Below are 27,683 nucleotides of genomic sequence, written 5' to 3' on the forward strand. Positions count from 1 at the left end.
GCTCAAAATCTAAGAGACCTTCACTGATTGCCATCGCCTAGCGGCCACTGCAAATCTTACAGTCAATCATCTTCCCTCAGGCGCTCCGATCACGCCCATTTCTCAGGCCACGCCCACCCAAGGCGCCTCATGGCTCCGCCCCAGGCGCAGCAGAAGACTCTCATTGGTGGAGAAGTTGTTCTGATCCCGCCCCGGAGGACGGCGATAGGCTGAACCGGCGTGGGGCGGTGGTGGTTGGCTGCCTGAGGACGGGTCCCTGGTGGTGCCTGTCAGAGAGGCTGGCGGTAGTGGCGGCACTCCCAGCAGGGTTGTCAGTCAGTGAGAGGAGGGGGAAGATGGCTCTCCCGGACCCGTTCTGCTAAGAAGAAGGGGAGCAGGTGGTGCTGCTACTCGGGAGGAAGCAGAGCAGCCGCCCTCGCTGGGACCCTCACTGGTCGAGGTCCTGAGGGTGGAGGTCCAGCAGCCGCTCTGGTGAGTCCATCCGAGAGACCCACGCCGGGCCCCCAGAGCGGCCGGGGACCGATAACTTTTTTGTCAGGGAGGAGCCGGGGCGAGGCGGCGGTGAGGAGAGGACCCGGACTTTGTCCCCGGGGCGGCGGCTCCACTGTGGGTAACGGCTCCAGCGCGAGGCGCCGCTGGTGGGCGCGAGGCGGAGCTGGGCGCGGGGGGCGTCGTGCGGGAGGGTGGGCTGCGGCCGGCGGCTGCTCGTCCCGAAGTTGGGCTCAGCCCGCCGGCTGCCAGGAGGACGGCAGCTTTGTGCGCGCGCCTCGGGTCTCTCTTTCCCGGCGAGGAGCGGTCCAGCCTCCTGGCGTGACCCGGGTGCCGCCGCCTCGGCCCCACTGGCCGTACTTCTGCGGGGTGGGCCTGGGGCGGGAGCCTCCCGTCCCCTCCCCGCCGCGGCTGATGCTCCGGCCTCTGCCTCCGCTCCCACCCGCGCTCTCTACTCCGGCGGGGCTGCCGTTGTCCGTCGGGTCTTGTGGCCACAATGGTCACTGTCGACCCCCCGCCCCCTGGAGAGCAGTGTTGGCCTGAGTCTTCCGTCTCCCGCAGGGCGGAGAGGTTCAGAAAGCAGCTGCGTTTCCTTACTTGGTTACTACGCTGAAGATCTCTTCTTGAGCCCTTACCCATTCTTTCTATGAGTATTCCTCTCCCGAGGCTCATTTTAACAAACTGGAATCCTCCGGGGTTTGGCTGAAAATTGTTGCATTAAAACACGCCAAGTTTGTACGCTTCAGCGAAATTGGGTGTCCACCTCTCAATTTGCACATGTGTGCTTTGTGCCTTCAGAGTTTAGACATTCCTGAAAGATTTTAATTTTGCCCAAGTGGTTTAGTACTACACAGAATCTGCTCTCTGAGAAATACGCTATTACAAGCCTGGCAGCCGCGGCGCTCTTCAAGTAGGGGGAGTTTGTTCCACTGTCACCTGCTCCTTACCTTAGAGACTGCACTACCGGCAGTAGAGCCAAGCTGCCCTTTTGCAAATTATTTACCCTTAGGTCACACAGTTTTTGGAGCAGGTGGGCCACCTTTTTGGTTCATATAACACTTTATAGCTTGCGGTTTTCAGCTTTTAAATCTTATTGGCATAAAGTCAGAAAGATTGGTGTAACCTTGAGCCAATGTAATAGTACTGGGAGGCTCGTTTTCCATGAGAACATTCTACTGCTAACATCCACAGGCACCCCACCTTCCCCGATAGTTCTCATTTTTTTTTTCTTTAGGTGAATACATTTTAAGGTTTACAGGATGAATAGTAGTCTAAATCACCATATTTTTGAAGTGCAGGCAAAGGCAAGGAAGGAAAAGCATTTAATATCTGCTTGACCAATAGTAGCTTCAAAGTCAGCTATTCAAATAATCAGTTCAATCAAAGTGGCAAGGGGAAAAGCATCACATATTTAGGAAACAAATTCTGGATTTGGCTCGTTTATCCTTATTCGATTTATTGAAATTACCATAGAGTGATTAGAAGGATTAGAAACCTTCTTAGTCATCAGCATTATTAGCACTACCTGGAAACAGATACCCGATGAGGCATTAGCTGGGTCAGCGTTTATCCTTGCTCTGCCTCCTTTCTGTGTTGTATTTCTGTTTTATGAAATTTGCTTTGAGTTGTACTTTTTAGACTGGTGTCTTTTGCACAATGAGTTTAAATATATCTACTGTTTTGTTCAGCATCCTGTTGCCTAATATTTATTTTATAATGGATCTTAAGAATATTTTTAAAAATCTTAGTATTTAAGATCTATTTTGGGATATCGACTTTATATTTTATAAATAATTGAAATTATGTCAAACATAAATTTATTTTTCCACTCCTCCAGGCTGAGTAGGTACTAGGGATACAGAAATAAATGTCATAGCTCTTGTCTTCAAAGAATTTACTATCTAATGTACAAAATGTTAGTAACATTACAGTAAAGTAACAATTATAATGTTACGTAGTCAGTGGGAATAGGGATATGCCTAGTGTAGTAGGAGAGTTTAGAGTAGGAGATGGTTAACTTGCTTTGAGTGTAGGTGGAGTTCGGAGCACATAGCCAAGTTGAGAAGGATGATATAATTTTGCCAACGGCAGGAGGTAGGTAACTTCTCCAGAGGAGGATGTAATAAATGAGGAGGCAAGGAGGCCTGAGAAACTGTGGCAATTTAAATAAGTCATTGACAATGACAAGTCAGTGTCAGTAGACATTGACAGTTGACAAAGTCAATAACATTGATATTGACATGGCTTGAATGCAGGGGTTAGTAGGGAAATGCTGCCAGTTGAAGACAGTGAGGGTGGTAGAGGGCCAGATCAGGAGATTATATCTTTAGCTAAAGGGATTGGATTGAAGGTGATAGATGAGAAGCCATTTATTGGATTTGTATTTTAGACATTTACTGTGGCAGAGTGAGGGAGAAACTGACAAGTATTAACCACCTATGAGAAGAAAGGAGAACCCAGGACTCTGAGGGTTTGACTTGGGGTTCTGTTGATTGGAAATGAGGAACACATAAATGGAAGGAAGATGATAAATTCTGTTTCAGCTATTTTGAATTTGAGGAAGCAGTGGAACTTCAGGTGAAGATGTAGATAGATGTATCTATAGATGTGAAAGTCAGGATTAGAGAGACGATTGGGGGTTGAACTGAACCATATTGATTTGGCTATGTTGAAATGACTCAGGGAAAGCCTTTAGCATGATGAGAGTGGCAGCCAGAGAACAGAATAAATAGCAGAAGTAGGGAGAATAATAGTCTGAAAGAGGTAGAGGAATAGTAGCTAGAAAAGTAGGTGGACCATTGGGAAAGATGCCAAGGAGAGATTTTCAAATGGAGGAGAACCAGGTTAACACCTTTGAATGCTTTAAGGAGGTAACAAGTTAGGAGAGGGCCCCAGTGACCACTTTGTCAGGAGTCCATAGGTAACTTCAAGAAGAACAGTTTAAACTGAGTGGTGGTTCAGGAACCAGTCTTCAGAAGATTGAGGAAGAATGAGTGTGATAAAGTAGACATGCTTGAGTGAGGCTTTTCAAGAAAACTGAAATAAAGAAGGGAGAAAATGATAGCTATAGCTATCATTGAGCAGTGGTTCTCAACCTTGGCTATACATTTACAGTAATAAAATAATAGTTTACAATAATCTCAGGAGCTTTAAATAATTTTCTTTTCCAGAGGGAACTCTATACCAATTTGGTGAGGGTGGGGGTTGAACCCAGATATCAATACTTATCTCAACAGCTTTTCTATGGAAATGTAATTGACATATAATACACTACATATAAAGTGTACAATTTGATATATGTTTATACCTATAAAATCATCACCATAATCAAAATAATATTCATCACCTCCAAAAGTTTCCTGTGTTCCTTTATAATCTTTTCCTCTTGTCCCCGGGAACTACTATCTACTTTCTGTAACTAGTGATTACTTGCATTGATACTTTTTTTATGGTTCCTGAAGTAATTCCAGTGTGCAGGCATGGTTGAAAACCACTGCAGAGGTATATAGTTTGAAGGAATGTTCTGTTTGTTTGTTTACATGCATAAGGAAAGTGAGAGTAGAGACAAGTAGGAAGAGATTCTTAAGGAATTCTGGAAAGATGAGATAATTTTTGGAACTAAGACCCTGAGGAGATAGAAGTGGATGGAATTCAGAGCTTTGACTAGTAAGAAAGGAAGACATTTCTGGAAGCAACCTCTCTAAGAATATAATGTTAAAGACTGTATTATTTCTTTGTTATCATCATCAAAGTTGGCATATAGTATCCAAATTGGTTCCCTGAAGTACTTGAAGTAGAGAGCATTTTAATATTGTGAAAATAAATGCCCCTCAGGAAAATTCCTTAAATGGAGCCTGAGATCCCTGGCATCATCATGTAACACTTTGTCGTTTTTTGGAGGGGAGCAGATGGAATTAGCAGTTTGACTATTGCTTATTGTTGAGAACCAAGTCCTGCCAGAGCCTTTTTTGGCCTTCTCAGAGTTAGGTCGCATATCTGCACTAAGGAAAAAGAACATTTAGCACTTGAAAGTCTGTTTAAAGTATCTTTGCTCAGAAGAAGTCTTGTTTGCTTGCCCTTTGGATATATTCCTTATAAATACATTAAAGATAAAATCATTCCTCTGTCTCCTAAATGAGAGAGAAGACAAGGAATTCTCAAAGGCTCACATTTTTTATCTTGAGAAAGGTAATATCACCACCTATTTTTTTTTTTTTTTTAATTTCTGGCTCAGGATTTAGATATAGGTAAAATCTGAGTCCTGCTTGTTCTAAAGTCCGGGCTTGTTTCTCAGCCTTGACTCTTAGCTTTCCTAGGAGGCTGAAAACAGAATAGTTTATCCAAATATTATTTGGCATTGTAACTTGATCATAAAGACGAAGTGAAGTTTTGTGTGACTGTCTTCTATAGTTTTGAAAATTTCTTTCATTGTGATTGAAGATTTGAAGTATGATTCTTTTTGAGAGAGGGAAAACATCCCTAATTTTGGTGCAGCCCAAGAGTGGAAATATCAATGTTAGCATGATTTTGGATATTATTGTTATTATAGTCACAGCCATATTGTAAACATTCTTTATTTTCTTAATTACTAATATAATACAGAATCATTGTAGGAAATTTGAAAAATTCAGGAAAGCATAAATGGTAAATAACACTTATAATGCCTTCACCCAGAGATACTTTTTTCTTTTGTAAATTATCTATTAGTGTCCTTTGTCTATTTTAATATTGGAAATTTTTAAAAACTAAGTTATAAGAGCCCTTTGTATATACAAACTATTAAGCCTTTGTCAAATTACATTGCAGATCATTTCTCTAGTTTGTCATTTTTATCTTAATTTTGTTTTTGATATGAATTTTCTTTTTAAACAGATTGCTAACATTTTAATGTGTTTAAACGTCTCAAATTTTTCTTTTATGATACCTCCCTACTTAGAAGAGCCTTGCATTCCCAAATTATATGAATATTCACTTGTATTTCCTTATATTAATTCCACAGTTAAAAAAAATTTACATCTTTTATCTGTTTGCGATGTATTTTAACATAGGGTGATGGTTCAATTATTTAATGCTATTTATTGAAGTTATCTTTTTCAGAGGTTTTAAATACCAAATCATGTGTGTATATCTATAGATATGGATATATGACTTTTTCTAGGTTTCTCTATTCAGTTTCATTGGGCTATTTTTTTTTTTTGCTCTAGTAATTCCAAACTGTCCTAATTATTGTGAGTTTTTAATGTACTTCGCTAAATAGTTGTATGAATCCCTGTCATTGTCTTTGTCAAACCATTTTCACCATTTCTCTTACATTTCTTAATTCATGTTACATTAAATGCAGTTAAGATCCTAAAAGAACCTCATTGGAATATCTGATTTAATTTTCTCAGGAGAGTTGTAATATCTCTATTACTACAATGTTATCTTCTTTTATTGAAGTTACCTTTTATGACTCAAAGATGTAGTGTTGAGTTTTCTTCACGTATTTTAAAGTTTGTAGTTTTCTTCATGTGAGTTCTGCCCATTATTAAGTATTATTTTTGATATTTTAAAACTTATTGATCCTATTGGGAACAGAACATTTCCATTATTTTATAAAGAAGGTAAGATGTACCTGATGGAACATAGAAAGAATGCTGATTCTCATATACCGTTTTCTAACTGGTCATCTTATGAAACTCTTAATTCTGATAGTTTTTATTGGGTTTTGTAGTAACTCAATTATATAGCATGTATAAATGATGATGATTTTGTCTTGCCAAAATTTAATCCTTGTTTCTTTTTCTTAGGACATTGATCAGAACTTCTAGAATAATGTCGAGTTATATTATAGCGGTGAACAGTGAGCATCCTTGGATTTTTTCTCATTTAAATGGAAATGACTTTAGGGTTTCATAGTTGTGTTTTCAAAATTTTTGTTTATGGTATGTTAAGGAAATATAGTTTTCTATGCCTTTTCAGTGGGAACTGAGATAGATATTCAGTTTGATCACATGCACTTTTAATATACCTTGAGATGATCATATAGTTTTCCTTCTTTTACCTACTGGTTGATGAATTGTGTTAGAAGATTTCCAAGTAGATTTCATCAAACAACTGCTGTCTTAGGGATAAAGGCAACTTGATAATAGTATATCTCTTTAAAGTAGTGTTACATTTGATTTGCTGTATGAGATTGATCTTTGGTGTTCCTTTTGTATTACCTTTTTAAGGTTTTGATTTCTGAATATGTTTGCTTTGTAAAAAGAGAGACTGAGAGACAAGCTTTCCATCTTTGTATATGCTCTGGCAATTACTCTCTTCCTTGGAAGATTTGAAATAGTTTGGCTCTAAAAATGTCTGGTCTTTTTGGGCTGAATACAATTTATAAATATCTTAATATATGCTTAAATACTAAGTATTTTGCATAATTAACTTCATTTAATCCCTGTATAACTTTATAAGGTAAGGATTATTATTTCTATTTTATAGATAAACTGAGACTGAGAGGTTTAGACAGCTGTTCACCGTCTATAGTGTATACAGAGTTTAAACTCAATTCCTATCTGATGTATTAGCCCATGTTTTCTAATCAGTACCCTAATGTTTTTCCTAAATAGGACTCTTTCTTCACCCCATATTACTGAGAAGTAAATTTAATCATTTTATTCGAGCATCTCATTAGGTATTCTTCCTCTTTGCACACTTAGTTTTAATTTTTGGTAACTCTATTATAATTATCACTGGTCTGTTCTGTGTTGATGTGTCATATCTTTTGCTATTTTAATAAATACTGTGATCTTGGAGTGAGGTGGAATAGGGTTGGGGGTAACTTAAAATTGTTGTTCTTATAAGGCACTTAATATAATTCACATTTTAATTTGTTGAGTGTTCAAGATCAATTTGCATTCCTGAATCCTGTTTGTACCTTGTAAATAATGTCATGTGAAGTGTACCACATATAAGAGATCAAAGAATTTTGGAAATACAGTACTTTTCCATTTTAGTTTCAATTACTTTTGTTGTGAGTCTTGTATCAGGGTAGCTTTTTAGCAGTAATGTTAAATAATATTTGTTTGGTGTGTGTTTTTTTGAACAAAGAGTGTTTTTTTCTTCTTCTTCTTCTTTTTACTTCCTCTAACATGGATCATAGGAAACAATTTTTTTTGTTTAATTTTTTTCTTACAGTCTTTTGATTAGTTGACAAATGTTAGTTCCTTTCTCATATAAATACATAGAATTTATTCAGTCATTTGTACTTCACTACAATGAAACCATTGTATATGCATTAAACTGTACTATAAAAATTAGGTTTTAGCTACTGGAATATTTATATTTACTCATGTTGAGTGATGTATAGGCTTAGAAATTTAGAAGAATAATGTAAACCTTAAAAGTGCTTTAAATTGGGAAAGCAATTGTAAACTCTATATTTATCTTTTTGAACTCTTCGGTTTCTCCCATTTAAATGTAAATTAATATTTAATTAATTCAGTTAGGGTTTTGGTTATAATCAACACACCCAGACTGCACTCCCCATGCCCTTCCTGTGGGTACAGTCTGAACCTCTTAAACCTGTCAGACACATACATGCTCTTTTGTTCTAAATTTCAAGGTTCCTGTTGATTTGATAATCAGTAGATGTCACAGTAGTGGACGAGGTGATGAATAGCCCCCACAGCAGTGCACACATTAGTAGTTAAGGAGAGGGAGAGACTATTTTGGAAAATAATGAAACTTCAAGTGAGTCCTCATAGTGAAATGGAGAGGAAGGTGAAAATATTATAGAAATGGGGCTTGGGGCTGTGGCTCAGGCCTGTAATCCCAGCACTTTGGGAGGCTGAGGCAGGTGGATCACCCAAGTCAGGAGTTTGAGACCGTCCTCACCAACATGGAGAAACCCCATCTCTACTAAAAATATATATTAAAAAAAATTAGCTGAGCATGGTGCCACATGCCTGTAATCCCAGCTACTCAGGAAGCTGAGGCAGGAGAATCACTTGAGCCTGGGAGGTGGAGGTTTCGGTGAGCTGAAATCACACCACTGTACTTTCCAGCCTGGGTGACAAGAGTGAAACTCCATTTAAAAAAAAAAAAAGAAATGGATGGGGGAAGAAGGGAAGTTAAAAATGTGTAATTCGAATAGATTGTTGGAGAAATGTAGAAAATAGGAAGAATGATTACATGGGTGATAGAACCAGAATATTCAAGTCAGTGAGGTCAAGAAGTAGAGTTTCAGATAGGAAGACACTTGCTTAAGGTTACAGAAAATGAATGGCCATAGAGAAAGAGCTGATAGAGTTGTCATTTATAAGGTCATGGAGAGTAGATGATGAGACCCAAATTTATACTCTAAAAGGGGTTAAGGAATAAATTAATGGTGAGCAATTGGAAGTGGTGGTAGTAGATTAGGCTACTAAATCACAAAGTTAATCAGTGAAGAGTAAATAAGGATGGAGTAACTAGGGCATTAGAATCTGATGAAGCCTCACTCCTGTGTCCCCTATTTTCAGAACTGTAAGATTGTGAAATACATTCTCAATTGTCCTAGTGATATTTTGTTAGTGATGATTAGAGGTATCATTTATTGAGTACGTTTTGTTTGCCAATGCTTTATTTGCATTATTTTTAATCCTTAAAACATCCTAAAAGATAGATGTTATTATCTATCTTTCATAGTTGAGGAAATGGAGACTTAGAAAGTTTAAGTTACTCGTTGAAAAGTGGCATGGGTTTTTTGGACTTCCATGTCAGCATTCTTTTCATTATGCCACGTTGTTTCCTTTATTTATTGAGCTGTATTAAAACACTGGGGGTTGTAAGAGGAATATAGGTGCTATTCCTCAGCTTGTAGAAAGTGGTAGAAGAGGCCAGGCACAGTGGCTCACATCTGTAATCATGGCACTTTGGGAAGCTGAGGCGGGCGGATCATGAGGTCAGGAGATCGAGACCATCCTGGCTAACATGGTGAAACCCCATCTCTGCTAAAAATACAAAAAATTAGCTGGGCATGATTGCATACACCTGCAGTCCCAGCTACTCTGGAGGTTGAGTCAGGAGAATCTCTTGAACCTGGGAGGCGGGGGTTCCAGCGAGCTGAGATGGTGCCACTGCACTCCATCCTGGGCAACAGAGCGAGACTCTGTCTCAAAAATCAACAAACAAAAGGCAGTAGAAGAGAAATCCTAATTCTGTTTGCTGTAATTTGTGTTGATTACATTTTTATTTAATATATTTTTATAAAGGAAATCCTTCTAGTAAGCTCCCCTACTATACTTGTAATATCTAATTTTTAACAATTGCTGTTATTTGGAGATGAGATGTTCTTTTTACCCATGATAATGATGGGTTGAGAGGAAAGAAAGAACAGGCCAAGAAAAAGCATGTAAAGAAAAATAAGGCTAAAACTTGTTATTTTCACTATGAGAACTTCAAATATGTCATACAATTTTAGGTAGCAACTCAGAAAGGCCAGCCTCTTCATGGAAATCATATTGAGCTAGTCACAAGATGGTAATTAGAGCAGATACTCTTCATGTCACCAGATTATAAAGCTCCAAAAAGTTTATCGTAATATAGTGTGATTTATTGAATTTAGATTTCATCAATCAGGAATTAGTTATTGGTGAAGGGGTCTAAGCAGATGTTTGGTTTTTTTATAATAAACCCTTTCTTCAGAAACAATGTATAATTGAAAAAGAAATGCTTAAAATACTTTAGGGATTAAACATTCTTATAAGACTTTCAAGTACTTTGGGAGGAACCAAGATAGAAATTTTTGCTGTGCTAATTTTAGCCTCATATTCAGCTACAAAACAACGTCTGGGTTACATTCTGCTATACTAGTATAAGACTGTATTATTGCAAACTTTATTTTAAAAGTAATTTTATAATTCAGCCTCTGCTAAAACAAGTTGACTCTTAGCCCAGTTAATATGAATCAGCGTGGTCATACTGAACTATTTATTTCTGCTTTGGTTACTATAATGTTTTTAAACCAAGAAAAACAACTATATTCATAACATCCACTGAGTTTCTGATTGGAGAGAATCAAATAGAATTTTGTACAGTCAAGATCTGTTGCTTTTATTATTATGGCCCTATTAGCACGCATTGTTACCACCATTAACTGAGTTTACTTACATTCTCTCATTGCCCTTCCCTCTTGGCCCTACTATTTTCTATTGATGTGAGCCTCTATTGGCAGACTTGATTAACAGTTGAAAGGCTCTTTCCAACTTAATTAAAGAGCAGTGACTCCCTCTTAAGACATTAACTCCCAAGCTAATTGGAATTTGGTTCTCTTAACATTTCTGTCTTCCTTTGTCCCCAACATTGCAAAAAGGAAAGCATTTAAAATGCAAAAAACTTCAAGGAATCAAGGTAAAACTGTGCTTTGGAAAGTATATTTCCATATGCTATTACGTTTGGGAGAGAGGAAAGAGGGGTTATTGATAGCCAAATGAATAAAAGATAATGTTTACATTGGGCTTTCTTTTAAATTCCTCCACATTTTTTTCTCCTAGCATTTATTTTTATTATTTTATTTTATTGCTTATATTCTGATTTACCTTGATTTGTTTCAAAAGGGCTTAAGGCACACTCATTTCTACTGTTTTAGGTTTATTTGTCTCTCCTAATAGACTGTGAATCCCCTAAGTCAGCTATGTCATATTCATTTTTATAAATCTACTATCTAGGACATAGTAGACATTTAATAGTTTAAGAATTAATGGTTGGTATTTAATCACCTTAATATGAGAAAAAAATAGTCAGATTGGTTGCTGGACCCTAGCTTACCGCAGCTTTAGTGGTGTCATGGGCTGCATTAGGTCCCATCCAAAATTCCTAAGTTGAAGACCTAATCCCCAGTACCTCAGAATATAGCATCACTTGGAAATAGGGTCTCTAGAGGGGTAATTAAGTTAAAATGATGTCATTAGAATGGGTCCTAATTCAGTACAGGAAATTTGGATAGGCCATACAGAGGAAGGACAATGTGAAGACATAGGGAAGGGACCACCATCTACAAGCCAGGAAAAAAGGCCTCAAACTGTTCTCTCACAGCTCTGAGAAGGAACCAATCCTCCGGAATCTTGATCGTAGACTCCTAGCCTAGAGAACTGTGAGAAAATAAATTTCTATTGTTTAAGCCACCCAGTCTGGTACTTTGTTACGTCCACCCTAGCAAACATATGTAAAAGGCTTTTATACTTGAATGTAGTAAAATCTCAAATACCCTTACTTTGCCTATTCCCAAGAAAAAACAGTTTGCCAAGGCCAATGTCAAAACCTCAAAAATTTATATACTTTCCCTAGGTAAAACATGGAAAAGAAAAATTTGGATAGCTTAATGAAGAAAGTAATAACTGTTTGCCTCCTCCTTCACATTTCCCAGTACAGTCAATGGCAAGCAACTGGCTAATCCCTTAATTTAATTGAATTTGTTTAGTTTGGCACTGAGAAAGTGTTTACGGGGTTCTTAGGTGTTCGAGAGCCTCTCCCAATAGATCTGGTTGCTTTTTCATGGTAGAAAATGGAAGAGGAAGACTAAATAAAATACTTTTTAATATGATGTTAATTTGAGTTAATTGCTTGTGTATAATCTTAGTCACATTATTTTACTTGTGTTATAGTTAACAGGGGCAAAACAGTATGTCTTTTACATGCCTCTTGCTGTAGTAGTTGCTGTACCCTTTGATCATCAACTAGTCATACTGAGTTGCCTAGCAGTTTTCAGCATTTTTTCATTACATGCTGTAGCCACAAACTATATATATATGTATATATATACAAATCTTATCCATATTTCTCCTTGTCATTTTAAATTGAGGTATATATCAAATAGTGCTGTGTTGAGTCAGTTTTTATAGTACTTTGAGATACTTTGCTGAAGAGAAAATTTCAAACATATACAAAAGCAAAACACTTGCTCTGTTGTCATTTGGAGGCCATTTTCCCTGAGTTCTAAAAGTAGGGTAAACTCAATTAGAGGACTGAACAAAGGTCTCAGCCCTGGAAGTTTAAAAAAAATGTTTGCCATAAAGCAAAGCAAACCAAAACCAAACAGAAAACCTCTGACTTAGGGGCAAATAAGAATTTTGGCATTTCAAATTCAGTCACACCCCTAGGCTTTTGGACCACTTGTGTTACCAGTATGTGGACACTGTAATAAATACCAGTTGATAGATTATTCTCATCTCTTTCCCTTCTTTCAAATTGAGAAAAATACTGGAACCAAGAATTTCCTCAAAATCGCATGCTAACAAGTGGCAGAGCTGAGTCTAACTAAATTGAAGACTTTCTCTTCGGTAACCTGCTGGTCTTTTATGACCCTATAGTTCTCAAACTGGCCACCAAACACAATCACCTTAATAATTTACTTTTCCCTATCAATTTATTTTAAAATGAAAATATCCTACTTTTCAATGTAGAATGAAAATATTAGAGGGAAGAGAAGAGTAAACAAGAGTAAATTATTTATGAGACAAGAGAAAGGCTTTGAACTGTTTTAGGTGCCATGGTAGGGATTGCTGCTAGCACAGTTATTAGAATGGGGTCTCTGGAGTTCGGCTGCCTGGGTTCTAACCCTAACCTAACCACATTGGTAGTGTGTGATCTTGGGCAAGTTATTCTTTAAGTTTTAGCTTTCTTTTTTGTGAAATAGATATTATGCTAATTTACCAGCTAGGATGGCTAAGAGAATTAAATTAAAATTCCCATAAATCACTTAGCATAGTGCCAGAAACGTAAGTGCTTGAGGAATGTTAGTCATTATCACAACATTATCCATGGATGTCTACCATTGCTATGTATGACACATTTGGTCACACTGAGTGTTTTCCAGACTGTATTCCCAATGATGCCAGTTGTGTTTGGACAGCAAAGAATCCTATGGTCAAATACATTTGGGAAAATATTTCATTCTAAATAACTTCCTTGGAGATTAATAATACAAATTTAGTGTATTAAAGGCTCTGAAAAGTCCTTTCAGAAAAGGACTTTTGAAAGTCATTTGATTTTTTAAAAAAAAAAAACTTCTTTGTCTAGTTAAATTTTCACGAGGAAAGCCTTTTTTTCTCCTGTCCTCTAGGGTCTGTCTTCACGGGGCTTCTCATGCAGATGTCTGTCCCTCAGCTCTTATAGCATGGTGGCCACCTTCTAAGTGGGAGTATTCAAGAGGACAGGTCCCATGTGGAAGCTTTTATTAAGCCTTTTCTTGCACCACGCTTGTTAAAGTCCACTGGCAAAAGCATGTCACTTTGCCAAGCCCAGCATTGATGCGGAAGAGGACTACACCAAGGTGTAAATAACAGGAGAGATTATTTGTTGAAGGTCATAAATATAATAGTAACAGTGTACCACATGTTTTTTAAAAAGGTCCATTATATATTAGGTGAAAAATAATCAAGTTTTGATAGAGTGTGATTATATTTTTATGTTAAAATCAAAATATAAATGGACTATGTATACATGTATGTGTATGTGTATATATACATACACACACGTATATGTATATGTTTTGATAGAGCAGATATATTTTGTTTTGGTTGAGCAGATATCTATATAGATATAGATAGGTAACCTATCTTTATAAATATATTGTTTGGTTGATATATTTTTCTTGGTTGAGAAGATATATTTTGTTTTGGTTTAAATAGACTGCTTAATACTTTTTAAGAGTAGAGAGTTTTCAGAACTGCTGATTTAGTTTGAAATAATGTAAAATTAACAGTGTTTTCTTTTGAAGAGTGGGATAGCAGCAGTGAGAAGGATGATTATTTCTTTTTTTTAAGTGCAGCAATTTAAAAAATTCTCCAGTAAAGAAAAATATTAGCAGGGATGGAAGATCAGTTTTCTACCTAGGTGTTCATAGTTTTTTTGTGTGTTATATTTTTTTTTTGGTGGAATATTTATAATCTTTTATAGTTGCATAGTGAGCAGAACCCTGTTTCAAACTCTTCATGTTGATTTTTTGTATTTCTAATAATTTTCTGATGATTGCCCTTGCAATTATTCCTCTAGAAAATGTAAGTTGCTACCTTGATTTATTTTCCTCTCATCTATTTCCTACCTTTCCTTTGCCATCCGGATTGCAATTGCCTGAAAGACACAAATCATATTTTACTATTTGTTTGCTAATACTGCAAACTAATAGAAACACTTCGCATTATACTCAGTAGGCACTCAAGGGCTTGCTGAATTATTAATGTTGCAATTTGAACATATAGTAATATTGACTTTTTGCATATATAAAAATATTGAATGAATTACTCCTTAATATGACCTCCCATTCTATGTTTGTTTTGGCTACTCCTATTTCTTTGTTCTTATTCTGACCCTGCCCAGCCTTCTGTCTGGATAAATTATATGAACAGTTTGTCAACTTGACATCCTGTTCTAGTGAATATGTAGAAAGCATTTCTAATCACTATGCTATTTAATATGCAGTTGTGCGATAATCAATGAATGCGATTGAGGTAATTATTATAGTTAAAGATTTTTACACTGATCTCTTAAAATCTTTTAACATAAACTATAATTTGCATCTTAGTTATCAGGGCTTACTGAAGTTCGAGTCACTGAAGTAATACTTGAATCACTTAGTATATATTAGAATTATATTTTGTAAAAGGTTATACAAACATTTTGGAAAACTTTATGTCAGCAGTAGCCACTCTTGTAGATTTTTACCTAATATTAAATGTAAAATAATTTGTGATATTTTATCTTTAAGGAAATATATAACATATTAATGGACTTTTAAGTTTTCTTATAAAATTCTAATAAGAGGTTTTCTAAGTCAAGAATAACAAGAGCCCCAAGTTTTTCCGAGGTAGGATGTAAAAGCTGAGATGCAAAAGGAAGATTGAGTAGAGAGGAGAAGCATAAGCAAAGATGTGGAGGCTGGAGTGTCATGGAGTATTTTGGAGAATAGTGTTAAGTAAGATTTAGATAGGTAAATTATGATCATATTATAGAGAAGGTTTGATGTGGAAGATTTGTTAGCTCTGATGTAATGGCATGTTCAGGAGGAAAGTAGTTTTGGCAATATTATATGGCAGCAACATGCATGGTGCATTGGAAAAAGGAAGAAACGAGGAGCCAGAAGTCTGTGTGATCAGCACATGCAGAGGAAATAAAGGCCCAGACTCAGGGTGTTGCTGTGGAGATGGAGAGCAGATGGTAAATTTGACAGGCATTACAAAGAGTGAAATTTATTCCTCTATTCAGTAAATATTTATTAGCTCTTGCTATATGTTACTTATGCTTAAAATATCTGAACTGAAATTTGTGTGTACTAATATAATTTAAAACTTTAAAATTATGTTACATAATTTTTATTTGAAAAAAATTTTTTAAAAATGTTGAACCACTGACTCGTGTTATATTAATGTCAGTAAGAAGTGCTCATCTTAGTTCCATGGTCCCCAGAGATCTCACCATTCTGTCTGCTCTTATCTATAAACTGTACATGATCTTAGGCTATTTGAATGCTAGCTCAAAAAAGAGGGAGAATATTTGCAAAGAATCCTTTAGAGATCCAAGACCAGTAACTGCTGGCCTCATGGTTCACAGCATTGTGTTTGCTATGTTCTTTTGGTCAAGATGGTTGTTGAAAAATAGTTCTTCCTAACTTCTCTTATTAGAGTCTAAATCAGATATCCTTTCTCTGGACAAATATTCTTCTGAAGTCCTGGAGGATCTGAGAAGAATAGGAAGATGGGAAATTAGGCGAAAGAACTTCTTACCTTCTAATTCTTCTAGCTTTTCCAACAGAAACACACTGGACTGTTTGCCATAGCACATTGATATCCCAACATGATCTTATTTGTCCTTGGGGTAGGCAAAAGATGCTTTAGCCAAAAACCATTTTATTGAGTAAAAACCTATGTTCTATTCTTGATAACCAGACACTTGTTTTGTGATTTTAGTCTTTGGAAAGACTTCCCAAACATCTCTTACTGGCCCTATGAATTATATACTTCTGGTGCCTTGAGAGGCAGCTTTTTTCACTTGATGACCCAGGTAGGCAGTGTGGCATCAGCAACACTTCTTTTTAAGTGGCAGCACAGATATCCTCCTCCTTCACAGTTGATTGGTCAGTATCTAAGCAGCAAAATCCTAAATCAAATTAATTTTATTCTGTAACATAATCTGAACATTTCTCTCTGCTCTATTTTCCTGAAATTCACCTAAGAATTCTTGATAATCTGCTGGCAGTCCTTAGTTTAACTACAGCAATGGCCTCACTGCATAGGAGAGAAGTTCAAAATTTCGTGATGTGTCACAATCCATTTATAGAAATTTGGTTGCTCTATAAATTTATAGAAACTAGATTTTCATAATGATAGATAAAGCAAATGGTTGTAAAAAGTTGTATAGTAGTTTATAGTTAGTACTTTATGATGAAGGGGATGATGTAAAATAATAGTAGGAATAAGGATGTTTTTAGAGTTTTACAGTGACAGTTACAAGTACTTTAAAAATATTCTTATAAGATAATTATAATGTTATGTGTCTCTGATGACAACACTAAAAGATAAACTTTGGTAATTGGTTATTAAGATTAATAACATAATGTGGGAATTGAAGAATAAGACATTTGACTTAGAAAGGTTTTATTGGCCAGGTGCAGTGACTGATGCCTGTAATCCCAGCACTTTGGGAGGCCAAGGCGGGCAGATCACCTGAGGTTGGGAGTTCGAGACCAGGCTGACCAACACTGAGAAACCCCAACTCTACTAAAAATACAAAAAAAGTATCTGGGTGTGGTGGCACATGCCTGTAATCCCAGCTACTGGGGAGGCTGAGGCAGGAGAATGGATTGAACCTGGAAGGCGTATGTCCTCAGTCTATTGAGTATAAACATGGGTAGAATTTCTGGGTTCATAGCGTATATGTGTGTATCCTCAAGTTTAGAGGACATTGCTAAAGGATTTTCCAAGATATTGTACCAGTTTGCATTCACATTAGCTGTGTCTGAGTATTGATTGCTCCATATCTTTTTCAACACTTGGTGTGATCTGTCTTTTATTTTAGCTACACATATATATGTGTATGTGTGTGTTTGTATGGTGTGGTTTTTTTTTTTTTTTTTTTTTTGGTCAAGACATTGTTGCTTTGGATTCACTGTGGGTTTTAACTGATGTGTCCCTGATAACTAACACAGTTGAGCACCTTTCATGTGCTGTTTCCATATGAGTAAGTGATGGTCTTGTTTTTCCTACAGGATTGTTTACCTTTTTCTTAATAATTTATAAGAGTTCTTTATATATTCTGGATATGAGACTTTTGTCATATATATGAATTGCAGATATCATCTGCCACTCTGTGGCTTTGCATTTTCATTCTCCTAGTGGTATCCTTTAGTGAGTAGAAATTCTTACTTTCAAGGAGTCCAGTTTATCCTTTTTCCCTCCTTGTAATTAGTGCACTTGTGCCTCTTGTTTAAGAAACCTTTGCCTAAGCTAAGATTATGAAAGTACTCTCTTGCATTTTCTTCTAAAAGCTTTATGGTTTACTGTTCACAATTAGATCTGCGATCCAACTGAAACTTTTTTGCATACGGTATGAGCTGGGGTGTCATGGTTCTTTTTGTCCTCTCCATGTAGCTATCCAGATAACCTAGCCCCATTTATTATACAGATCACTCTTTCCTCACTGGATTGCAGTGCCATTTTTGTCGTAAATCAGGTGACCATGTATGTGTGGGTATGTTTCTGGCCACTCTGTTCTATTTGTTGTTTTCTGTCCTTCTGACAGTGCCACCACTGGCTTAATTACTATAGTTTTTGGTAAGTTTTATAGAAACCTTTGCTATCGGAAGTCCAGGTCCCACAGCTCTGTTGTTCTTCAAATTGTCCTTAACTGTTCTTGGCCCTTTGTATATTCCTCTTGCTTTTTTTAATTAAAAAAAAATTAATCTTAACTGGAGAGTTACTTTGAATTTTTGTAGAAATTTTACCTTCTTAGTTCTATGTAACTTGATGTAGTGTGGTTCTAATTTATTACATAAACAGTGAAATTTATACAAAAGAAAATTTTAGTGCATTTATATTGGCTTTGCTTCACAAATGTGCATAGCAGGATAAAATGAAGTAGATACAGGCAGACAGAAAATAAGAGTAAGACAAAGAGAATCAGTTATGAAACTCACAGTATCCATAATATAAAAACAAACAAGTTACTACAAAGGAGAGGTTTTCCTGGTACTGAAAACTTAAGATGTGAATTTTCTACTCTGTTGGCTTTTAAGGAAGATAAATGTGATATAGCAGTGCTTTGGTAACATTTTGGACATAGTTTCAAAGCCCAGTTTATCCAAGCAGACAGTTCTGTCATTCCATATATGTGATTTTCTGTTAGTCTGACTTGATCCAAGGAGAAAATGGGCTATTTTATATTTTAAAAATAAAATGCATATTACTCAAGTAATCTTTTATGAGTGAATGAATGAAAAAAATTTTAACCATGTTTTTTATAAGAATTAGACAGCAGGAACTTTAGAATGTATCTTTGATAAGAACCTGTGTTGTTCATTAAGGTATATCTGTATACTTTGGTAGACAGCTGAGCAGAGTTTATAAAAATTAGTAATAATAATAATAATAATAATATTGCATAGTAATAAAACTTTGTTGCCAGGAACTGAAATAACTACTTTTATTTACATTTTAAAATGTATTCCTCACAATATCTCCTTGCATATAGGTACTATCATTACTCCTATTTCACAGATTAAAAAAAAACAAGGCAAATATCTTGCCCAAGGTTATACTGCAAGTAAGTAACAGAACCAGAATTCATTTCTGGCTACTCTACCTCAGTTTCTACTACATTATAATGCTGATGAAAATTAAGAAGCCTAATGAAGGATTTGTGACTGAATTTGGAAGTTACGAAATTCAGATAGAGCTCAAGTTTACTATCAGGAAATAGTTTCCAAGTCTACTCCCATACAAATGCATGGGTAAAGAAAAATACGTTGTATTTTGGCAAACATTTTGCTTGAGATAAAACAATTCTCCATTTCCTCTAGCTTATTTCTTTAAATTTGTACGCAAGTAAATCCCAATCTTCTGAATAACTATTGTCAAATATCGTCATTTTGAATATTGTTCCTTTTAATTTTTAAAAAATGAATATTACACTTTCAAGACACCAAATGGCTTGCCTATTTACTGCTGTAAAGAACTGAAATATAAGCAAATTAAATTACTTTAATGCTTTCTGTAAAGTGAATTTTGGATGCATGTCTTCTTATATTTTCACAGTTTTGAAATATTTTCTGACTTATTTTAAAGATAAATGTTCTTTTTTGAAATTGTTTTATTGAAACTAGGGAAAAATGTCCATTTTTTTTTTTTTGCAGCTGGCATTCCTAAAAACTAAATGAAAATTACAGAGCCACTTTAGTCATGTTATGATATTTATACTTTTGTCAAAATTCTTGCATTTTAAGGCTTGTTTGTGCACATTGGTTTTGAAATGAATTTAGTAATTTATGTTTGAAACTCATTTCATAAATATGAAGTAACAGCTCTATGGGATTATCTCTGTTCATAGTAATCTGACTAAGTAAAATGTATTCAAAACATTAACATTTTTCTATGTTAATTTTCAGGTTGAAGGTTTAGAACAGATGTGGAAAGATGTTTACTTCAGAGAAAGGAGTTGTGGAGGAATGGTTGTCAGAATTTAAGGTAACATTTACTGTTGTACTGTAGTAATTATATTCCAAAGAAGTTTTATCTGGGGTTTAAATTCCAGTGATTTTTGCATTTTATATGACTGAAAGGCTAAATATCTGTGGGAAGAAATATTTCTATCAAATCTCAATAGAGAGTTATTACACATAGTAATCTTTTCTAGAAAATTGATTCTTTTTTTCTCCCAAGTGGTTCAAAGAGTTTGTTTGTTTATTTTCTTTCTTTCATGGCAATACCCCAAAGTTAAAATCTCTGAATGTTGATGTCACTCTTCAACAATCATCAGTGATTCATTGTCAAAATGTTTCTTCCAATTTGAAGGGCAGTGGAACCAGGCATGACCAACAATGAGGAGAGGATGGCAAGATATTTGCTCCACTTTATACCAGCGGATCTTTCTCTAGTTGACTAACCCAGTAACTATATAAGGGGTGTATAACCTTTGATTAGTTAATGAAGAAAATAAAACTTATATTTGCTTGTCTCATGAACCTTTCTCTAGGATAGCTAAGACACTGTTTCTTAAATCAAGCTAATTACTTTTCTCTGTCCTTATGTGACACATAATTACATGCGCTTGCATGATCATGAACCACGGGAATAAAGAGTTTTTAGGCTGCAACTATCACTTTGATTTTGTCCAGCCCGATCAGCCCAAGACCTTTAGGGATAAAGTTACAGTCTGACAAAGTTGGGGTTATTGGCTTTTTGCAGTGAGAGAGTTTGCCCAACAGATACCATGGGACCATCTCACCAAACTAAAGAAAAAATAAAATTATAGTAATTTGGAGGAAAGGTAGAGTTTAGGTGAAATTTAAATGAACTGGTATTCTAGTAGGCTCAAAAAATAAATAAATAAATAAAGCAGAGCTATTTATAATGGGGTGAACATCTGGTCTGGCCTTCAAAGTAGAGATCTTGTTGTCTTGAAAACTACAAAGTTAAGATAGATTTGAAATGTTGTGTTCAGAAACTCCGTGTTTATATCTCTGCACCTGGGTCGAAAATCAAGGCTGCTTCTCTATGTCAAAGTGACTTAGATGCTCTAGGCAAGAGTGGAATGTTTTGTTCCTACTGATATGTATTCAACAACAAACTTTTTTATAATCTGTAATTTTAGACAACAAGGCTTCTTAGTGAGTAAGAATTTAGTAGTCACTCAAAGAAGGAGATTGTTATGACATTTTTCAGTTGCAGTGTATATTTAGGAAAAGCATTGTTTCCTGTTAATTTAACAGCTGACTTTATCTGTCTCTGTTATCTAATCCTGACTTTTACTTTCTCAGCTTTTATAGTCATGAATGGAGCATCCTTCTGTGGATTCCCTAAGTCATCATGAAGTGACGTAGAATGTTACAGAAGTGCTATCTGCTATCTACATGTTTTAGTAGTTTGTGGTCAGATTAGAGGCTCATGCCTCTAATCCCAGCACTTTGAGAGGTGGAGATGGGAGGATTGCTTAAGGCCAGGAGTTTAAGACCAGCCTCTCTAAACATAGCAAGACCCCCTCTCTAAAAAAAAAAAAAAAATTAGCTGGGCATGTTGGTGCATGGCTGTAGCTCCAGCTACCTGGGAGGCTGAGATGGGAGGATCACTTTAGCCCAGGAATTCAAAGATGCAGTGAGCTATGATGGCACCACTGCTGTCCAGTCTGGTGACAGAGCGAGACTTCAGTCTCTAAAAGAAAAATAAAACAAAAAAACCTTTGATTAAATCTTATATGTATGTGTATTTTAACATTTTTTTTCTTTTTTTCTTTTTCTTTTTTTAAAGAGACAGGGTTTCACCATATTGGTGAGGCTGGTCTCGAACTCTGAACCTCAGGTGATCCGCTAGCCTCAGCCTCCCAAAGTTCTGGGATTACAGGTGTGAGCCACCATGCCTGGCCTTGTGTGGTTTTTTTCTGCATATGTTTGAAATAGTCTGTTATGGCTTTTTTTGTCAGATTGATGGAAATTGTCAAGTTTAACAGTTGAGTGCTATTTCTTCTAGGGCATTCTTATGTTTAATGATGTAGTAAAATATGCAAAAGCAAATATAGCCAGTTATCCATTCTTTAAGATGGGAGTTGTGGAAAGAGGGAATGTTAAAACATGGGTTGTAGGGGTAAGATCAGCTATTAAGGTAAATAACAAAAAACTGTGACTGATTTCCTTCCCTTCCCATCTGTTCACTGACTCCCTTCCCCTCCTGGTTTGCATATATAGACACCTAGGAAGTGCAGTAATGAGGAGGGCCAGAGCAGTGGTTATTGGCAGTAGAGTCTGAGGAAGCAGGTGGTTGGGATAAAGGGTTGCAGAGATGGCATGTAGAAGAGTAGCCAGAATAGTTATATTGGTAGATTGGTTACATTGAGCAAATAAGTTGACTGAACAAATAAGTAAAATTTTGAGGATAATGGGAGTTAGATTTCTGTCTGTCTGAAAAAAGGAATTAGAATCACGGAATGGGGAAAGGCAAGAAAGAACTCTAAGGTGTTGTGTCGGAATCATTATGAACTCATGGGTTCTAAGTATGTATATGTATATGTATATATCTGTGTATGTGTGTGTGTCTGTACATATATGGATACATGTATCTCATAGCTTTGTTCACTGGGAGGACCTAGAAACAATGGCACCCCGGTAGCAATGAGAACCCTAAGCACCCAGATCTTCTTTTCCAAATACCATCTTCTGCTACAAGAAAGCAGAGAATGAATAAATAGAAAGTATTATTTAAGAAATATTTTATCAATATAACATATTATATGGGTAGCAGTATTTAATTAACATTTTAAATAAATTTAATGCAAGCATAGGATACTTTTCCTTTAGGAGGAGGGAGTGAAATCATGGCCTGCAGGAAATAAAATGTAGTTTAAGGAGTTTTTCCTACCCAACCCCAAGATTAAATTTACCCACTTTTAAATCAGTTTGATATTCAAATGTTTTAAATTGTCTTCAAATCTGTGTTGTAGCCAGATCAAGAAAGGGTATCTCCTATTCCTTGGTTAATTTGGTAGGCATTCCTGAGAATTATTTTGAATGTTATTCTAAATTGGGTTAATGTGTGTTGAATTCAGCTCTATGTTTGACAAAGAGAAGTTTATCAGGCAAAATCAGCAGCATACCAGAGGTAATGGAATATAGAAAAGTGCTTGGGAACATGTCTACTAAGTACTTTTAAAATTAGAGTAACATCTCTTTTGAAATCTCTGATCTTAAAGTACACATTTTTGTTCAAATATTTCAGAAAGGAGGTTTTAGTTACATACATATTTCTAGAAAAGCTGCTTGGTTTGATTTACTAACCATGATGCTAATAAGGCTAAGTCATCATGATTGATTAAGTGAGCTGAAAGTCAGAAACCCTTTGATTTAATTCTAATTCTCCTCCTAAGTAGTTTTATGATGTTGGGTCTCATATTTTCGTCAGAAAACTTGAAGTACTATAAGTGGTTTATGAAGATGGTTTTTGGCTCTACACTGTACCATGGTCACAATCTGAACTCCTAACCTCACTCAACATCTCTCAAATGTGTAGAGATGACACAATTTGCTTTGTGCAAATGCTTTATTTAAAATTTTTGAAATTCATGGCATAATCATTGAAATAAAAAAAAAGTGAAAAATTTTCAAAACTGAAAATTTGGTAAAATTGTTAAGTATCTGTTCCAGTTATGGACTCTCATTAGTATTTTCTTTTTTTAAAATTTGAGACAGGGTCTCACTCTGTCACCCAAGCTAGAATGCTGTGGCACAATCTTGGCTCACTGCAACCTCTACCTCCCAGGTTCAAGTGATTCTCATGCCTCAGCCTTCTGAGTGGCTGGGAATACAGGTGTGCACCACCACCACACCCAGCTAATTTTTGTATTTTTAGTAGAGATGGGGTCTCTTCATGTTAGCGAGGCTGGTCTCAAGCACCTGGCCTCAAGTGACCTGCCCATCTTGGCCTCCCAAAGTGCTGGCATTACAGGCATGAGAAATTGCATCTGGCCTAATTTTTTTCTACATGAACTAAATGATTAGTCCAGGATTTCATTATCTTAAGATTTCATGGAGAGTTTAGGATTGTTTTATTTACTAGTTCTTCACCCATCTGTCCATCTTCGTTAATTCTTTTCTGCTCAACCCATATCACCTCCTTACATTTTTGAAAAAGCATCTGTGAAATGATGCTTTAGTATGGCATCTGTCTTCAATTTTTCTTTTTTTTTGAGATAGAGTTTCGCTCTGTTGCCCAGGCTGGAGTACAGTGGTACAATCTCAGCTCACTGCAACCTCTGCCTCCCAGGTTCAAGCAATTCTCCTGCCTCAGCCTCCTGAGCAGCTGGGACTGCAGGTGTGTGCCACCATGCGCAGCTAGCTTTTTTCTTTTTGGTAGAGACAGGGTTTCACTGTGTTGGCCAAGCTGATCTCAAACTCTTGACCACGAGTCCACCTGCCTTGGCCTCCCAAAGTGCTGGGATTACAAACATGAGCCACTGAGCCTGGCCTCAAATTTTGCCAAGAATAATATACCAACATAATTTTCCATTATTACTTTTCAACTATAGTTTTACATCCTGAAATGTGAGAAAGCTATGCTGGCATTTGAGGTCAGTATCTTTGAACAAGTACAGTGCAAGAAAATTTACACGTTTTTGCTATAATAGTATTTAAATTCATTTGGCTCTTTTAAATCCTGTTTTTTAAAGCACCATTTATGAATACAATAGTTACATTTTCTCCCTCTCTACAGACAAAATTAACTGTTCCCACATTTATCAAATGAAATAATGACAGAATTGTGAATAAAATGTAATATTATTGCACTAATTTTTAGGAAACCCTTCCTTTCATTTAGCAGTGGTAGCCTAGGTCCATGGTATTTTCCAAAGCTTGTCTTTTCATAAAAGAGCTGTCTTTTTGCCTTTGGCTGTTTCACAGAAAATGTTTTACCTTGTGAGAATCAGCTAGTATTTAAGCTGAACATTGTAATTCATTTTTTTAATGAATGTTCTAGATTTTACCTAGATCATAAGTATATTGTAATCTTTCTTTCTTTTTTGTTTTTTTTTTTTTTTGAGACAGAGTTTCGCTCTTGTTACCCAGGCTGGAGTGCAATGGCACGATCTCGGCTCCTCTGCCTCCTTGGTTCAGGCAATTCTTCTGCCTCAGCCTCCTGAGTAGCTGGGATTACAGGCACGCGCCACCATGCCCAGCTAATTTTTGTATTTTTAGTAGAGACGGGGTTTCACCATGTTGAACAGGATGGTCTCGATCTCTTGACCTCATGATCCACCCGCCTCGGCCTCCCAAAGTGCTGGGATTACAGACTTGAGCTGCCACGCCTGGCCTGTAATTATAATCTTTCTGTTCACCAACAATTTTCAAAAGATTTATATTTTGATTTATTTATTCTTAAAATTTATAGACATGTATATTAGACATGTATACATAGATATATTAGACATTAATGTGTTTTAAATATATATAATGCACTTTATACATAATTTAGATTTATTTTTATTCAGAGGATTAGAAATCTGTGTTTATTTGACTATTATTTCCTTTTAAATAATTTCCCCAGTATTAGGTTACTCTTGATCAAATGACAGAAATGGAATGTTGCCTGGAGATTTTTGTGTCGTGCTTTTGAAATATTGAAGAATGCCTTAATCTCTTCTTTATGTAAACAGTTACAGTGAAACTTTTTTTTTCTTGCCCCTCTGGAGAATTGTGAAAGGTTTCCAAATAGTTCACATTTGCTTACCCTTCTGGTAAATAAAACTCTCTTATTAAAGTAAAAAAAAAAAAAAAAAAACAGATTCTATTCACTTATGTATCCTAAGGTGAAATATGACCCACTTTTAAAGAATCTATCGAAGTATAAACAATGGCAATTTTTATTTCTTATTTTGTTTTTCTATATTAAGTTCCTTCAGCAAAGATTTGAGTTTGAGGCCTTGTGCCCAGTGCCATGGATGGAGAGATGATAAGGCAGTTCTTGCCCTCAAGGAGATCATAGTAAAGTGAAAATGAATCAAATGTGTTCATTGTAAAAATTTATGTTTAATTTGTGCACACATACACATATATAATAATCATAACCCATATTAAATTTTGAAATACTAGGATATGAGACATAAAGGGAGTAATGTATATTTTAAAATGAGTTAGAAATATCCAGAAAAATGGTATATATGGCAGGATTGGCATTGATTGATTGGTTGAAGGAAGAATTTGGGTGAGTTAGAATAATGACTTAGGAGACGGATATTGCTGAGGAGAAGGTGTGCTCTAGAAGGAAAGGCTTTTATTTTTATAATAATGAAATTTTTTGTTTGTTTGTTTGTTTCAGATTTCCCTACTCTTTTATTCAAAATCATCTGACTTACTACTGGAGTTTTATCTTTTCCCATTCCTCTCTGGTCATGGTGTTCGTTCTGAATAGGTGGTGCTGGCAAGCTGTGACTCATTGTCCATGTTTTAAATGGCGTTAGGAAAATTAGTTTGTTGGCATGTGGATATCTTTTTCTCTAGCTCTTAAAAGGCTGAATTTCCCCCTTAATTGGTAAAGTAGAACAGCCTGCCCATGCTAAACAGTCATGGATGTAACTTAGGAGTTAATTTGATCAGATGATCTCTGGCTTTTAGGTTTGAAATGCTATCAGATCTTTATATGACATGAATATTAAGGAGCAGAGTCAATATGCTAATGAAATTTATAACTTATATAATGCTATAGAAATATATCTTCAGCTTTACACAGAGTTTGTATTCTTATTTCTTTTCTTTCTTCTTCTTCTTTCTTCTTCCTTCTTCCTTCTTTCTTCTTCCTTCTTCCTTCTTTCTTCTTCTTTTTTTTTCTGAGACAGCATCTCAATCTGTTGCCCAGGCTGGAGTGAGTGCAGTGGCACAATCATGGCTTGCTGCTGCAGCTTTGACCTCCCAGGCTCAAGCCATCCTCCACCTTAGCATTTAAGTAGCCAGAACTACAGGCATTTGCCACTATGCCCAGCTAATTTTGTTTATTTTTTGTAGAGACAAGGTCTCACTGTATTGCTCAAGCTGGTCTTGAACTCCTGGGGTCAAGCAATCCTCCTGCCTCAGCCTGCTAAAGTGCTGGGATTACAGGCATGAGCCACTGCACCTGGCCTATATTTACATTTCTAATCCCAAACTATGATCAAAGATGAAGTGTTGATGTTAATTTATGTTCTTGTTGATGATAAGAGGATAAAATACATTTTTTGTTTTATTTTGAATTTTTGTCAAGATATAATTAACACAAAATTTACTATTTTAAGGTAAACACGTGTTGTTTTTTGTTATATTCACAGTGTTGTACAGCTAACACCAATATCTAATTCCAGCATATTTCTATCATCACGAAAAGAAACTTTATACCTGTTAGTCACTCCTAATCTTCCTCTTCCCTCTGCAGTCTCTGGTAACAACTAATTTACTTTCTGCATCTGTGGATTTGCCTATTCTGGACATTTCATAAAAATAAAATGTATTTTTTTAAATTTGT

At 36.1% G+C, this 27,683-nt stretch overlaps 1 protein-coding gene across 3 annotated transcripts in view; it reads left to right on the forward strand.

Annotated features, from left to right (window-relative positions):
* The first annotated feature begins 313 nt into the window (after window positions 1-313).
* HYCC1 (hyccin PI4KA lipid kinase complex subunit 1) overlaps window positions 314-27,683 on the forward strand; it is a 77,414-nt gene continuing 50,044 nt past the window's right edge. For 2 of the 3 annotated variants that reach the window (XM_078342571.1, XM_035253661.3), the window contains exons 1-2: window positions 314-471; window positions 20,096-20,174. In XM_078342571.1, the coding sequence (XP_078198697.1) occupies window positions 20,124-20,174 (51 nt within the window). In that variant the 5' untranslated portion in view covers window positions 314-471; window positions 20,096-20,123. Of the gene's footprint in view, window positions 472-6,278; window positions 6,332-20,095; window positions 20,175-27,683 lie in introns of all 3 variants that reach the window. The other variant, XM_035253664.3, reaches the window with a different exon arrangement.

Source organism: Callithrix jacchus, chromosome 11, assembly GCF_049354715.1.
Source record: "Callithrix jacchus isolate 240 chromosome 11, calJac240_pri, whole genome shotgun sequence".
NCBI lineage: Eukaryota > Metazoa > Chordata > Mammalia > Primates > Cebidae > Callithrix > Callithrix jacchus.